At 45.5% G+C, this 14,924-nt stretch overlaps 1 protein-coding gene across 1 annotated transcript in view; it reads right to left on the bottom strand.

The window, feature by feature from the left end:
* The window catches only part of Miga1 (mitoguardin 1), a 58,713-nt gene that overhangs the window by 33,135 nt on the left and 10,654 nt on the right, over positions 1-14,924 (bottom strand). Inside the window, exons 7-8 of the mRNA XM_075981059.1 lie at positions 13,907-14,040; positions 12,728-12,851 (exon numbers count right to left, since the gene is read on the bottom strand). Coding sequence (XP_075837174.1) covers positions 12,728-12,851; positions 13,907-14,040 — 258 coding nt within the window. The remainder of the gene's footprint in view (positions 1-12,727; positions 12,852-13,906; positions 14,041-14,924) is intronic.

Below are 14,924 nucleotides of genomic sequence, written 5' to 3'. Positions count from 1 at the left end.
GCACCGAGCAAGAACAGCCTGCCCTAACAGTTGTGTCTGGCTTTCCCTGTTTATTAAAACACTCAAACACGACGATGGCAGAGCAGAACAACTGTGATCCTAACTGGGAAATACAGCTGACAACACACCCTGGGTGACACGGGGAGAAGAAGGGGCACCCACATTTTAATTAAGGCTGGGCAGTGGCAGCCCATGCCTTTAATCTCAGCACTAGGGACGCAGAGACCGGCAGATCAAGTTGAGACCAGCCTGGTCTATAGAATGAGTTTCAGGACAGCCAGGGTGACACAGAGAAACCCTGTCTTCAAAAACCAAAAAAGAAAATAAAAGAGTTTGAGTTCCAAGTTGTCTACAGAGGTTACCAGGCCAACAGGGTGTAGGGATAAGTCCCGCCCCTTAGGGGGCGTGTTCGCCTCGGGCTACTGTTTGCCTATAAATTTGGCAAGAGTGCTCCCAGCCTTCCCTTTCTGCTTTCCTGGTCTCCGCAGGAACGGTGGTTCTGTAAGTCTATTTCGCCATTAAAGCTATATATATTTTTACAATCTGTCTGCATTCGTTTATGCCGTTACATTTTGGCGCCCAACGTGGGGCTATTTTGCCCCCGACTCAAGCGGGTAGCCCGCTAGCTAACACAGCACCCTCCCGGGTGCTGTTTTTTAGTTCGTGACTCCGGCCCCAGTGCCGAGTCCGAGACATACTCGGCCACACAGGCTCATTCTGCCTACCTTGGCTAAGTTTGCAGCGGAACCCCACTGCCTGAATTAGCAGAAGCTCAAGTACCTGCGGTTTTGCAACAAAAGCTGCCACAGCAGCAGATTTGGTCTGATACAAAGTGACTTGGCCGGGCAGTGGTGGCGCACGCCTTTGATACCAGTACTTGGGAGGCAAAGGCAGGCGGATCTCTCTGAGTTTGAGGCCGGCCAGGCAGCGGTAGCACACGCCTTTAATCCCAGCACTTGGGAAGCAGAGGCAGGCGGATCTCTGTGTGAGGCCGGCCAGGCGGTGGTAGCGCAAGCCTTTAATCCCAGCACTTGGGAGGCAGAGACAGGCGGATCTCTGTGAGTTCGAGGCCCGACTGGTCTACAAGAGCTAGTTCCAGGACAGGCTCCAAAAACACAGAGACCATCACTGGCAGGAACCGATCATTGCAGGTAAAAAATTTTTTCTTTTATACATAAAATGTCTGAGCACGTTAGTATTCAAGAATTTAACAGTTTTTTAATTGTACCATGTGGGAGATTTTACAAGAGGTGTCTATCACCCCACATCTATGGATCCTTCTGGGATTCGTAGTTTTCATTGCCACTAAATGGTTTGATAATAGAAATATGATAAAGTCTTTACGAGACGAATCCAGGATTCTTAAGGCAGAGATTGAACGCTTAAAAACAATTGAGAATCAGTTTGAAGTTCTCCAGGCTGATGTTAAGGAGAAATTCATTACTATGGAAGAGGGAACAGCTGATCTGGATCGTAAGCTTCAGTCCTTTTCTGTAGGAACTGAAACATTAGTGGCTGATATTAAGGAGAAATTCATTACTATGGAAGAGGGAACAGCTGATTTGAATAGTAAGCTTCAGTCCCTTTCTGTAGGAACTGAAACATTAGTGGCTGATATTAAGGAGAAATTCATTACTATGGAAGAGGGAACAGCTGATTTGGATAGTAAGCTTCAGTCCCTTTCTGTAGGAAATGAAACATTAACTGAGAGAATCAAAACTGCTGAATGTGACAATCGGATTTTGTCTAAAGCTTATGACAGATTGACGGAAAGATTGTCAATACAAGAAGGCACGGTTTATGCCATAAAAATTATGTCCAAAGATGAGATGTTATCTCTAACGAACAAACTTCATACTTTAGAATCCTCAATGAAGGCTTTGGAACATAATTCTGGACAGAAGATTCAGACATTGCAGAAGGCAATGGTGAATAGAATTGAAAAGATTGAGGAATTTCTAAATTTTGATGAAGAAGAGCAAAGGGTAGAAAGGCAAATTTTAACTACATCTGTGGGTAAATCTCTCCGGGACAATATCCACAAAGCTCTACCTACAGCTCTACCTGCCTTTCCAGTAATAACAACAGAGACGGTGATTGGTTCCAGAAACCCTAGGGTCATCAAGGAGGATACATGGGAGCCAGTCCGTATGAATGACCTCAAGGAAATTAAACAGGCTGTCTTTTGGGATGCAAGCCTCTTTTGTTAAAGAGATGCTAAGATCTTGGGCCACGACAAGCAGAGCAACCCCCTCGGACTGGGGACTGGCTCCAGCTGAGCTCTGCAGTACTTAGGGGGCGTGTTCGCCTCGGGCTACTGTTTGCCTATAAATTTGGCAAGTGTGCTCCCAGCTGTCCCTTTCTGCTTTCCTGGTCTCCGCAGGAACGGTGGTTCTGTAAGTCTATTTCGCCATTAAAGCTATATATATTTTTACAATCTGTCTGCATTCGTTTACGCCGTTACAACAGGGTACAATTGGTCCGTATGCTGCATGAAGGCCCTGGCCAGAGGGACAAGTAGGGACAGAAAACTAGTCCAAGTACTAGGCCAACTTCCCCTGGAGAAAGTGACGCTTGGCCTTTTCCTAGTTCTACAAAGCCCCTGTATGACAGGCGAATTGAAGCTATGGAGATATGATTTGGATCAGGAAAGAGGGCATGCGTCAGGCGCCCCTTCGTTTCTGGAGCCTACAGCAACTACAACCCTGCTGCACTGGTCCTCTCTTTAGTTGTCCGGACATGCAGCGATGACACCAGGTCAGCTTCCTTTTGCGGTATTATTACATCCTCTGAGATTGAAATCATGAGCTTCACACGGGAGGGAAACAAGGAACCACACCTGGCCAGTGCTGTGCCATCCGCACTGTGCTTATTTAGAGATCTGACTGCATAACTTAAGCCTGCTGCTCCAATCACACCCTAAAAATACAACCTCGGAGAAGCTCTCCTCCTGTCAGGGAATTCTGCAGGGAGAGAGGACGACACTGGTCCCATCTTGTCAACTTTGGGACATTTGGTGAGAGGAGAGTCAGAGGTATTTCCAGTTATAGCCAAACTCATTCAGTGTTTCTGGATATTCTATCTGGGAACTTACCAAACAGTAATACCTCTCTCCTGGACAGGAGACCCCATATGACAGTGCTGTTCTTTTCTCTGCCGGAGAAATTTGTGTACTCAGCACTAAACTAGAAAAAAGGACATTTTTATTTTCCCTTAGAGGACCTCTCAGCAACTCAAAACAACAACAATAACAAAATAAAAAAACCCAAAGAGACACAGGCACTTCAACAAAAAAGGAGCTACAAGAGAGGATAAAGATATTGAAGTCACATCAGCTGCCCTTCCACAATCTCCTTCAAGCATATATATTGGACTTGACATCTCAGTTATTTTCAGTGGCTCATTTTTGCCTAAGAAACAAGTTCCACATGACTTCCCTGGTCCTGTCTCCTAGGTTTAGCCTCGTGTGCACACCGCGTCCTCAAACAAGGTCTCTTCTGCAGCTGGACTCTCTGGTACTCTCTGCTAGCTCTCTTCTCAGCTGTCTTCCTGCTGTGTGTCTTGGAGCGACTCCTTCCACACAGCCTTCTCTTCAGTGCCCCACAGACACTCCCAAGCTCTTTCTTCGCTGTTTCCACAACCCTTGACCAACACGGAGCAAGGCCTATTCCCCAGCACCACGCTGTCTGTGCTGCTTCTTAAACACCAGATGAGTCAACTAAAACTGTAGTTAGCTTCCGGTTTCCCCCTCTGACACCTTTCCATTACACCATTTTTGCTATACACAAAGAAATCACATGTTTGGGCTATGTTTGCTGGTACATTTCTGTAATGTCAGCATGCAGAAAACACGTTTTTCACACGTATCTATTGTGCATGTATGTACGTATGCATATGTACAGACATATACATGGCATGTGTGTAGAAGCCACAGAACAATTTATGTGATTCAGTTTCCATTCTCCACCAAGTGAGCTCCAGTGGTCCCAAGTGCTCAGGTTTTGTGCCATTACCCACTGGGCCACTGGGCCAGCTCAGATCACGACTTTAATTAAGGCCAGTCTATGCTATGTAGCGAGGCATCCATCCAAAACCAGCCAACCAACAAGACAAACAAGCCTAAACAACAACAAAAGCACCAAAGCAAAAATGTTTTTCTAAATGCATATTCCAGACTTAAGATCCTTAGTTCATTCTGCTTTAAAAATAGATCCTGTGGAAGCCTAATAGCAAAAGTATGCATATTTTACAGCACCGCTTTTGAACAGTATAAAATTCCTGGTTTGTTTTTAAGGTCTAAATTTGTTCCTACACATCAGTGTAAAAGAATCTCAAAATCCTTTGCATCAGCCAAAAAAAAACCTAAAAAAAACCCCAAAAAACAAAAAAACACAGCCAACATTGATCATATTCATGGCTCTAGGGTTGCTCCTAATACTGATGCTGCAATAATACTGTTATTTAAAGAATGCATATAAGATATAAAGACTAATTAATTTTAAAAGTAACTATAGATTAATAAGCTAGAACTTAATTCATGTATGCCCTATCAATCAAATAATGTCCACAAACTATTAGCAAGCTCTGTATGTTGTAAATCATTTTTATTTTTAAACTGGTATTAATCCATCAATTTGGACCTACACAGAGGACCAAAAAAGCCAGCCAAGATTACGTCGCGCCAGGGTGTCTCAGGGTTAATTCTCGTCCAGCACACGAGGCACTGCACTGGATCTCTAGCAGCACAGGAATGACCGAAGAACAGTACCAGTTCCTGAATACTGGACGGGATTCCCTGCCTGAACATTTAGAGATGAGGATACAACTAAAGTCTAGGATTCATATCGCTCCCTAAAAATAACTGGCTCCTGAAACAACTTGCTACTAAAAACACACAGAACCCAGCACGCGAGCTTGAGTTGACCCACACCAGAGTGACAGATGTGTGGTGCAAACTCAGACACATGACGCTACGGAGGATCCTGTCTAAAGTGAGGTCATCCTGTGGCCTACTTACCCCACAGTCTTTGTGACCACCTAGAAAGTAGTTTCTATCAAAAGATAAGAAAGGTAACACAGGGGCTGGAGAGATGGCTCAGCGGTTAGGAGCATTGCCTGCTCTTCCAAAGGTCCTGAGTTCAATTCCCAGCAACCACATGCTGGCTCACAACCATCTGGTCTGGTGCCCTCTTCTGGCCTGCAGGCATACACACAGACAGAATATTGTATACATAATAAATAAATATTTAAAAAAAAAGAAAGGTAACACAATAATGAAGATAATAAAAATTTCTACTTATTTTAAGATATACTTTTATCATATATACATATAGAGAGAATAAAATAGTATTTATGAATTTACCATTCATTTATACCATGTGTTTCAAAATTTACAAGATTATTTACTTATTAAGAAAAGCATAACTAAGTGGACCGCTGCTGTGTCTACTCCTTGATGTCTGTGGTATGTGAGTCTGGAAAGGAGTCCGCCAGCGCGGGAATAGCAGCAGATAAGTCAAGAATTAACTCACGTCCCAAAGCACATCTGTTTACTTTCAAGTTCTTTATCTGAGGCTCTAAAACAGGCAAGCTTCAGTTACAAGACACGGAAAGAACAGGCGGGCCGGGAAGCTAAGGGCATGGTCTGCAGGGAGCTTCCAATGTTAAACATACACTGCACTGAGCTCCAACTGTCTCATGTGAGGAAGACTTACCTGGTCAGTCCAGCTAAGTGCAACTGGATGCCTGGCCTGGTCTTATTTCACTTGAATCACACAACACAAAAGGTGCATGGTCAACAGTTCAATAAGTACTTGCAAATGTATTCCTTTACTTTTCTTCTATTTCTTTATGGGCTGTGCATGTGGGGTCAGAGGACAACGTGAGGGAGTTCTGTTCTCTCTCTACAGCGTGTGGGTTCCAGGGATTGTCAGCAGGTGTTCAGCTTAGCAGTAGGCACCCAAATTCTCCGAACCATCCTGGCAATCAACAATTGCCTTGTTTTTTGGAGACAGGTTCACTATGTAGACCAACCAGGTTGGTCTCAATCTCAGAGGGACCAACGTCCCTCTGCATCCTGGCCGCTGCATCAAAGGTATGTGCCACCACGTCTAGTACAGACCAGAAAATCCCATTGCCACCATCTTAGCTACTGCTCCAAGCGCATGTGAAATCCATCTACTTAATGAAGAATCACCTGCCACACTCTGAAATGCCAGGGTCACAGTCTCAACCACAGGTCTAGATCAATCTCAGGACTCTGTTGTGTGAAAACAGCACGGGGCTTATTTGGTTGTTTCTTTTGACACAGTCTCCCTAAGTGGTCCAGACGGGCCCCCAACTTTTACTCTTTCTGGGCTACTATGCATGGATGCAAAGGAGATAGAGATATGCATTTTGATAAGACTCAGACCTATGAGTCTATCCTACACTTAAGGGATGTGACATCAGCCACTGAGAAAAGCACCTCCCCTTACTTCCTAATGCAAGCCATTTTCTATCACACGACTAAAGATGGGTAGAAACACATCTAACAATTCTACTGTATTTCTTTGGCAAGCACTTGTGTGTCCCTAAGCATGTGTGTTTGCAGGTGTGCACACACGTGTAGAAGCTTAGATGTGGAGGCCAGAAGTTGAAGGCAGGTATCTTTGTAAATCACCCTCTACCTTTTTTTATTACTATCCATTAAATTTGTTCTTTGACAATTTCATGCACATATATAGTGCATTCTGCTTCCTCTTATCCCCCTCCCCCAGAGGTCCCTTTCCTACATCCATGCCCTACCTCCCTTTTTGGTTTTTTGATCCATGGATTTTAACCAGGATCATCTAAGTGGGCATGTGTTGGAGCTGTGTGGACTTACCATTTGGTACACAATGGAAGCTGATAACTGTCCCTTACCCAGAATCAATCTGTTGCCAACAGTTTATTTGGGAGGGAGAGGGTACCATGAGTCCCTCCCACCCATGATTGGCAGTTGAGTGGCCCAGTCTCCTGTAGGTCCTGTATAGGCAACCACAGCTGCTGTAAGATCGTATTTGCAATAGCTGTGTCAGGCCCCGACAATAGCATTTCCTATCTCCCCTCTTACAGCTCTTACATCCCTGCTCTCTCTGCTGTAAAGATCCTTGAGCCTTAGAGGGTGGGGTCTAAGTATACTCTGTTGGGAATCTTCTTATTTTTGAGTCAGGGTCTCTCACTGAACCGGAAGCTCACAGATTCAGGGAGGAAAGCTAGCCAGTGTGTTTCAGGGTTCTGTTTCTCTCCCCCACTCCAGAGATTACAGCACATACCAACCCAACTGCCTTCTACATGAGCGCTGGGATACAAACTGAAGTCCGCCCTACCAAAACAAAGCACTCTCTCTCTGTGTTCTAAGTTGCTTCTCCCTGTGAAAAGTGTCCACTGGCAGACACTGAGGACCGGATCCTCACTAAGCAGCCAGGGACACAATGTAACGAATGAGTCATTGAGTCCATACTAGGCAGCTAGGGACACAATGTAATGAACGGAGTAACTGCCCAGCTCTGGCTGTGTTCTGGGCCTTGCAGCAAGATCTGGACCTGCAAGCTCATCACTGCCCTGCAGAACCTGACCCCACTCTCCTAGGCCAGACTGTAAGTGGGGGGTCTTAATAGCAAGGCTACATGGGTGTCACCAAGATGGTGAGCCAGGGGTCCAACAGCTGCACGGGTAAGGCTGGTAGGAACTTCTCTGTCTTCCGAACTCCTCCCCAGGAGGACGTTATAGGAGCCACACTGTCCAGCCCAGCTTATGAGAAAAGGGGTTTAAAAAGTTAATATTCAAGGGGAGAGGAATCAGTCAATAAAGCAGGAGTCAATACATTTTCTTAAACAGGAACGAGATGGACAATTTTGCTGGAGTTTTGTCAGAAAAAACAAGGCAGGCAAGCTAGAGGGCTTGGCGACGCCCACCAGCAGGGAGATGGAACAAGGGAAACAGGGGTGATTTCTGGGCTGGAAGTCGAAAAACTAGGCAGGCTTTGCAATGGAAGTCTGGGAGTGGCTGTATTAGGAGAAGGAATCTTGAGCGAGGCAGAAACAGAGAGGGAGAGGGAGGTGGTGAGAGGTCCAGAGCACCACACAGAGAGAAGATTTAATACCTTAGCCAGCATCAGAAAGGGGAAAAGAAAGAGCGAGTGTTTCTGAGCTAAGAAACAGGCAGTCTCGGCAGTGAGAGAGACCTGCATAGCGGCATGGGTTTCTGTGGTATACGCACCATTAAGGGCTATTCCTCTCAAGGCCTGGTCTTCATGTGTATCATGCTATGTCCAACCACTTCCATTTCACATGCTGTTTCAGATGTAAAGGAGGGCTCCTCCCTCACTACACACGGGCTTCAAATTATAAGGAGGGCGGCTGGAATATTTTCTCTCCCTCCCTCCTTCCCTTCCTTCCTTTCTTCTTTTCTTTCCTTTTTTCTTTGTGTAATTGCCCTGGCTCTCCTAGAACTCAGTCTGTGACCATGCTGGCTTCAGACTCACAAGAGATCCATCTGGCGCTGCCTCCCAAGTGCTAAGATTAAAGACGTGTGCCACTACTAACCGGCCACTTTCCATTTCTTAAAATTAGTGTGTTGATAGGGAAATGGGGTGTGGTCCAGGGCTGCTTATGAAGAATAGAGGCTAGTCCTCCACCTCTAGGTAGAGATTTAAAAATCAAACAAGACATGTGATGCCCGGGAAACCAGAGCCTCTCTGGGGGTGCTCGCCAAACTCCGAAAGGAGTAAGTGTGAACCAATAAGTGCTTGCTACACAAGCATGAGAACGTTAGTTTGGATCCCTGGTGTCCACGCTAAAAAAAGAAAGAGTTGCCTGGTGGTTGCACACATCTTTAATCCCAGCACACGGGAGGCAGAGGCAGACAGATCTCTGTGAGTTGAGGCCAGCCTGGTCTACAGAGTGAGTTCCAGGACAGCTAGAACTGCACAGAGAAACCCTGTCTCGAAAAACAAACACAAACAAACAAAACCACTCACAACAGCATTCATCTGCAAGTTCAGGCATGAAGGATGGAGACAGCGAAGTCTCTGAAGCTCACTGGTCAGTCAGTCCAGCTAAGGTAATAAACTCCAGGGTCAGAGAGACCTGTCCATGCACAGGAACACACACGCACCAGTATATAACCATGGTGCACACCACACCACACATGCCACACACACCAGTACATCACCATGGTGTATACCACACTCACACATACATGCACCAGTACATAACTGTGGTATACACCCATACTCACACATGCACAAAGAAAAAGAGAATTATCGTCTTTCAGAGAATGCAAACGTTATTATCATGAGAAATAGATGATTAATTCACAGGAAAGATTCTGTTGTATGAAAATAATAACAAAACAAAATTATCGCAAAGCAAGTCACAGACATATCTATTGACCCATCGTCATGCGGTCTGTAAAATCAGCTTAGGATAGGCCTTTTGAAAGAGAGAATGAAATACAATAACAAATACAGAAGCAAGGGCAGTGTTTGGCTATTTCAAACGTGTTCTCTCGATCTTTCTTTTTTTTTTTTTTGAGACAGGGTTTCTCTGTGGCTTTGGAGCCTGTCCTGGAACTAGCTCTGTAGACCAGGCTGGTCTCGAACTCACAGAGATCCACCTGCCTCTGCCTCCCAAGTGCTGGGATTAAAGGCGTGCGCCACCACCGCCTGGCTTTCTCTCGACCTTTCTAAAGATACGTAATGTGGTCAGTAATGTGGTCTTGACAGTTTCTACTTGTTTTCAGTGCTGCAGACAGAGCACAGTAGGCCTCCTGCTGGGTAAGCCATCCACCAGCAGCTACAGCCTTAGCCCTCCTCCAGCTGGGTAAGCCCTCACCAGTGAGTGACAGCTTTAGCCCTTCAGTCTGTCCTGGAACTTACTCTGGAAGCCTAGGCAGGCCTTACCTTTGGGTCTTTCTGTCTTCACTTCCCAAACTGGGATTACAGGCTGGCAACAAAAGCTAGGCTAATCCTACATCTGCGTCTAAGGTAAGAACAAGGCTTGCTGATGGTCTCTAGGTAGGAAGAGGGGTGGAACAAGCCCCCGCTTGCTCAGCTTCACAGTTCATGTTCACACTGAGCTACTAAACTACACTAGCCATTTTACCTCATCTTACCTGGAACTAAAATCATCCTGGGTTTGGCTGACCGCACACTCAGAAATGGTTTCTTTTGCGCAATATTTTCTATAATAAAGTTTTAAAATGCACAGCAGAGCTAGACAAATGCCTCAGCAGCCAAGGGCTCTTGCTGCTCCTCCAGAGGACCAAATCCAGTTCCCAGCTCCACAGTCAGGTGGCTCACAGCTTCCTGTAACTGGTTCTAGACCTGAGGCCTCCTCTGGCCTACGCAGGTACCCACACACACATGTGCACCCCAACACACACATATAAGTGAAAATATTTCTTAAAAATAATATATAATGCCTGTAATCCCAGCACTAAGGAGGCAGAGTCAGGGGAATCTCTGTTCGAGGCCAGCCTGATGTACAGAGTGATCTCTAAGACAGCTAGAGTTACACTGAGAAATCCAGTTTTGAAAAATCAAGCAAACAAAAAGCTATAACAGCTAGCCAGTCATTGTGGCACACACCTGTAACTGAAGCATTTGGAAGACAAGAGGATTTTGAATTGGAAGCCAGCCTGAGTGAAACAATGAGTTCAAAGCCATCACTGGATACACAGGGAAACCCTATCTGAAAAAAATTTTACAATTACAAAGTCACCATTGTTAATAATCTGACAGGCAGAAACTGAATAAACACATCCTAAACCTCTAGATGCTTAGGTAGAAGAACTTTCACACTCGTGTAAATTTTCACTATTATTTCAAGTGTTCTGAAAATAACTGTCAAGGTCTTTTTCACTCTGAGTTACAGTGGCAGGTGCATGCAAAAGGTGCCAGAAGTGTTGGCTTAAAATGAACCCACAGTTTAGGAAGCAGCACAGAATGGCATTTATGAGTCATTGGTCTCTAAACTGGAGACAAGATATGCTGCCCTCTAGCGATTTCAAGGGCACATTCAACAGCAAGTCTCTACATTGCAAGTGGAGAACTAATTCAAACCTTCATTTCATGTTTGTAACTAACAGCTGCAACAAGAAGGGCAGAACAAACACCTGCTGTTCCCATCAAGCATAAGATGTTAGTGTGTAAGAGTCAGACAATGGGGGGCTGGAAAGAAGGCTCAGTAGACCCTTACAGCTCTCAGGCAAATCCACATAGCCAATTGGTGAGTGCCAGGTTCACAAGAGACTGTCTTAAAAAATCCAGTGGAAAGTGATGAAGGAAGACACCCAGAACTGACCTCCTGCCCGCAGGCATCTAAACCAGTGGTCGAGCATTGAGGGTACTGACTCCCTGCCCACAGGCATCTAAGTCAGTGGTCGAGCATTGAGGGTATTGACTCCCTGCCCGCAGGCACGTAGGCCAGTGGTCGAGCATTGAGTGTGTACAAGCCCTGTGTTACATCCCCAGCACTGGAGAAGAGAAAAAAAGAAAGTAAGACACCCACAAAATACTATCACCGACAAAACTGAGTCTTCTTGCCTCTGCAGTACGTGATCTGCAAGCTTCACACTCTGGTGGACCTCCACAGACTCTCTGCCCACGTAGTTCAGAGCCATTATAAGGCTGTAAGTTAGAAGGTGCTGCTTGGCCTCATCAGCGGTCAAGTGGTGTGGAATACTGACCTATGAACTCTTGCACTTCACTCCCTCCTTTTCTCACCTGAAAACAAGGATGATTCTACGCTGGGCTTTATTAGGGTCCTTCTATTTCAGTTCGTTATAAGATAGGCTCTTATGGCCAGCCGGGCGGTGGTAGCGCATGCCTTTAATCTCAGCATTAGAGAGGCAGGGGCAGGTAAATCTCCGTGAGTTTGAGGCTAGCCTGGTCTACAAAGTCAGGAAAAAAAAAACAGAAAAAGAAAAGAAAAGATGGGCTCTTACTACTATGTATCCCAGTGCATAGCTGGAAACCACCAGTGGCCAGCTGGCCTTGATGTCATGGTCCTGCCTTAGCCTCCTGGGTGCGGAGGATCCTTATTATGAGTAATAATACGATTTTCCCTGCGAATGGTTCTTGACTCCGAGAAGAAAGTGTGCTCAACATGAAGTGCTCAGCAAAGACCACAGCACAAGATAATCAGCGTCAAGGTGGTTACCATAGGCTCAAGCAATCCCCCTGCCTCAGCGTACCAAAGCAGGTAGGGCTACAGATAAGATACAATCAGATCATAAATTATTCAAAAAATTTCCCTCCAAAACAGAGGCAGGCTGATCTCTCTGAATTCCTGGCCAGCCTGGTCTACAAAGTGAGTTCTAGGACAGCCAGAGCTATGTCCCCCCAAAAGCATCAACAACAACAACAAAACCCAATCACTAGGCCATCTCTGCTGCTCCAACCTCCTCTTCATTCCCTTATTTCAAGCTTAAGAGGAATTTACCAAAAGAAACAATGTTAAATCATTCCTTTCTTCTAAATTTCATTCACAAAACCTCTTACTCTCAGCACTTCTGAGCTCCAGACCAGCCTGGTTTATGAGTTCTGGCCAGCTAGGGCTAAAGCAGACATTTTTTCTTCTTGGATATTTCACAAGGTATTTCTCTCTTAATGCTTAATACATAAGACACTTCAGCAAATGATTTCAATATATAAAAGAAAAAACCCACAGGCTTCAGAAAACCATAAAAACCTCTACCTTACCTGTATCGTTTGCAAGGGAGTTAGGATCAGACCCTCCCAGGGTAGCTTCGAACTCCTCCTGGAGACGATAGGCCCTTTGCAGCAGAGCTTCAAGTTTGTGTATGAATTCCGTACTAATTATATCCTATGAAGACAGAAGAATAACAGAAACACTCAATGTAAACAATCTGTACACAGAAACCTGCCTTCTAACGAGAAACTTGCGTGTAGACAGAGCTGGCGCAGGGATCACTTGTGCTGGTGGCTGTACCTAATCATAAAATTTCAGACAGGCCTACTGCTTTTGTAATAGAGAGGAAGAACTGGGTCCTAACTGATCATTTAAGTAGACTAAGTTTTTCAGGCTTGAGCATATAGAATTGCCTAGAGGATTTGCTCAGTTAGATTTAGGGCCCCTTGTCCCGGGCTTCTAATTCTACAATCCATTTCAATTTTGAAATGATCAATAAAGACTCAGTTCAACCTCTGTATTACAAAATAATAAAAATCAATTGCGTCTGCTGCTTCTACCTCTCCTGAGCTGGGAGAGTGGGCTCAGCATGGTAGTGCTCCTGCAGAGGACCCACCCTGCCTGGCTTTGCTTCCAGCATCTGCATGGCAGCTCACCAGTGTTTGCTACTCTAGTCCCAGAAGACGCAACACCCTCCTCTGACCTCTCAGGCAGCTGGCACACTCATGGTACACATTCATACATGCAGGAAAAAACTTATCCATATAAAATAATAAAACAATTTTAAAAAAAACCAAAAGTGATTAAAAATTAAAAAGCCAAAAGTGGATAGAAAATGCCCAGTGAGAAGCCCCTCGTGCCGGGCATGATCCCAGGCCTGGGGAAGCAGAAAAAACTTATCCATATAAAATAATAAAACAATTTTAAAAAAAACCAAAAGTGATTAAAAATTAAAAAGCCAAAAGTGGATAGAAAATGCCCAGTGAGAAGCCCCTCGTGCCGGGCATGATCCCAGGCCTGGGGAAGCAGTGGCTGACAAGCTGGGTGTTTCTGATCAGCCTGGTCTACTAAGAGTCCTAAGCCAGCAGGGGCTACATAGGGAGCCCCTCTTTCAAATCAAAACAAAACAAACCCCCAAAGTCTCCCATACAGTCCCAATTTGGGAAAGCAAACGAGTATTAACTGCCGGGAAAGAAGCCCTTCCATAACCGGAAGTAGAACGTCCTTACATCCACGCTTTCTTCAGCAATGGCATCTCCGGCTCCCAGCTTAACAGAGCTGCAGGCCTCCTCCTCGGCCTGCCTACTGCGGAAGGTCAGAGCTTGTTCCCATCGTCGCAACGCCTCTTCAAACAATTCCATACCTAAGAATTAAGCGGATTGTAAATGGGGAAAACCATGTTTCCTTAACATGGAACATCAAAACCAGAAACTGGGAGGAAAGCCACCTACAGGAGCTATTATTGCTGTGATAAATACGATCATGTTGTTTGTAGGCTTGCGGGAGGAATTTGTGTACAGCTGCAGGCTACAGATGCCCTCAAATGCTGTGGGCAGAGCTTACTGGTCCATTCTGGAGGAAGTGTGGAAGACCAGAATGCAGACGGAAATGCAGCCAGTGGATGTAGCCTCATGAGGTTCCAGAGAGAAAGGACTCTGTTGGGAACTGTGCAAAGGGCTACTGACCTCACACGCTGATGGAAGAATCCAGTGACCCTGGCCATGTCGTGAGAACTTTTGTGAGCCTGAATTAATTCATAATGAACTAGCGTGGTGTAGTGGGACACGCCTTTAAGCCCAGGACTTGGGAGGTAGAGGCAGGTGGATCTGAGTTCCAGGCCAGCCTGATCAACAGACTGAGTTCCAGGACAGCCAGAGGTACATATTGAGACCCTGTATCAGACAGTAACAAGATGTAACAAACAGGAGATTCAAGTAATGGCCCCATGGCCAGGGTTCACTTCTTGCCAGAAGTAGCTATGATAAGAACAGGGGAGCAGATGCAGCCTGGCTGTCCCAAGAGTGGGAAAATATTCAGAACTGAACCCCTTTCTGCCCAGTCATTCCCTTCCCTGCTTGAAGGCCAAACCATGTGAGGATTTTTGGGCACATCTGCTATCTAGCATGAACCTCTACGGAAGGGAACACAGCTTGGCATGAGGAGAGAAGCATGCTGAAGGACCCGGTCCACATCAGGAGCAGCTGGTCCCCAACACTCAGTCAGCTTCCAAGTCATTCATGCTTGTGA

The sequence above is a fragment of the Microtus pennsylvanicus genome, chromosome 7 (assembly GCF_037038515.1).
Source record: "Microtus pennsylvanicus isolate mMicPen1 chromosome 7, mMicPen1.hap1, whole genome shotgun sequence".
NCBI classification, from domain to species: Eukaryota; Metazoa; Chordata; class Mammalia; order Rodentia; family Cricetidae; genus Microtus; species Microtus pennsylvanicus.
The sequence above is the reverse complement of the archived record's forward strand: the minus strand, read 5'-3'. Positions and strand labels throughout refer to the sequence as shown.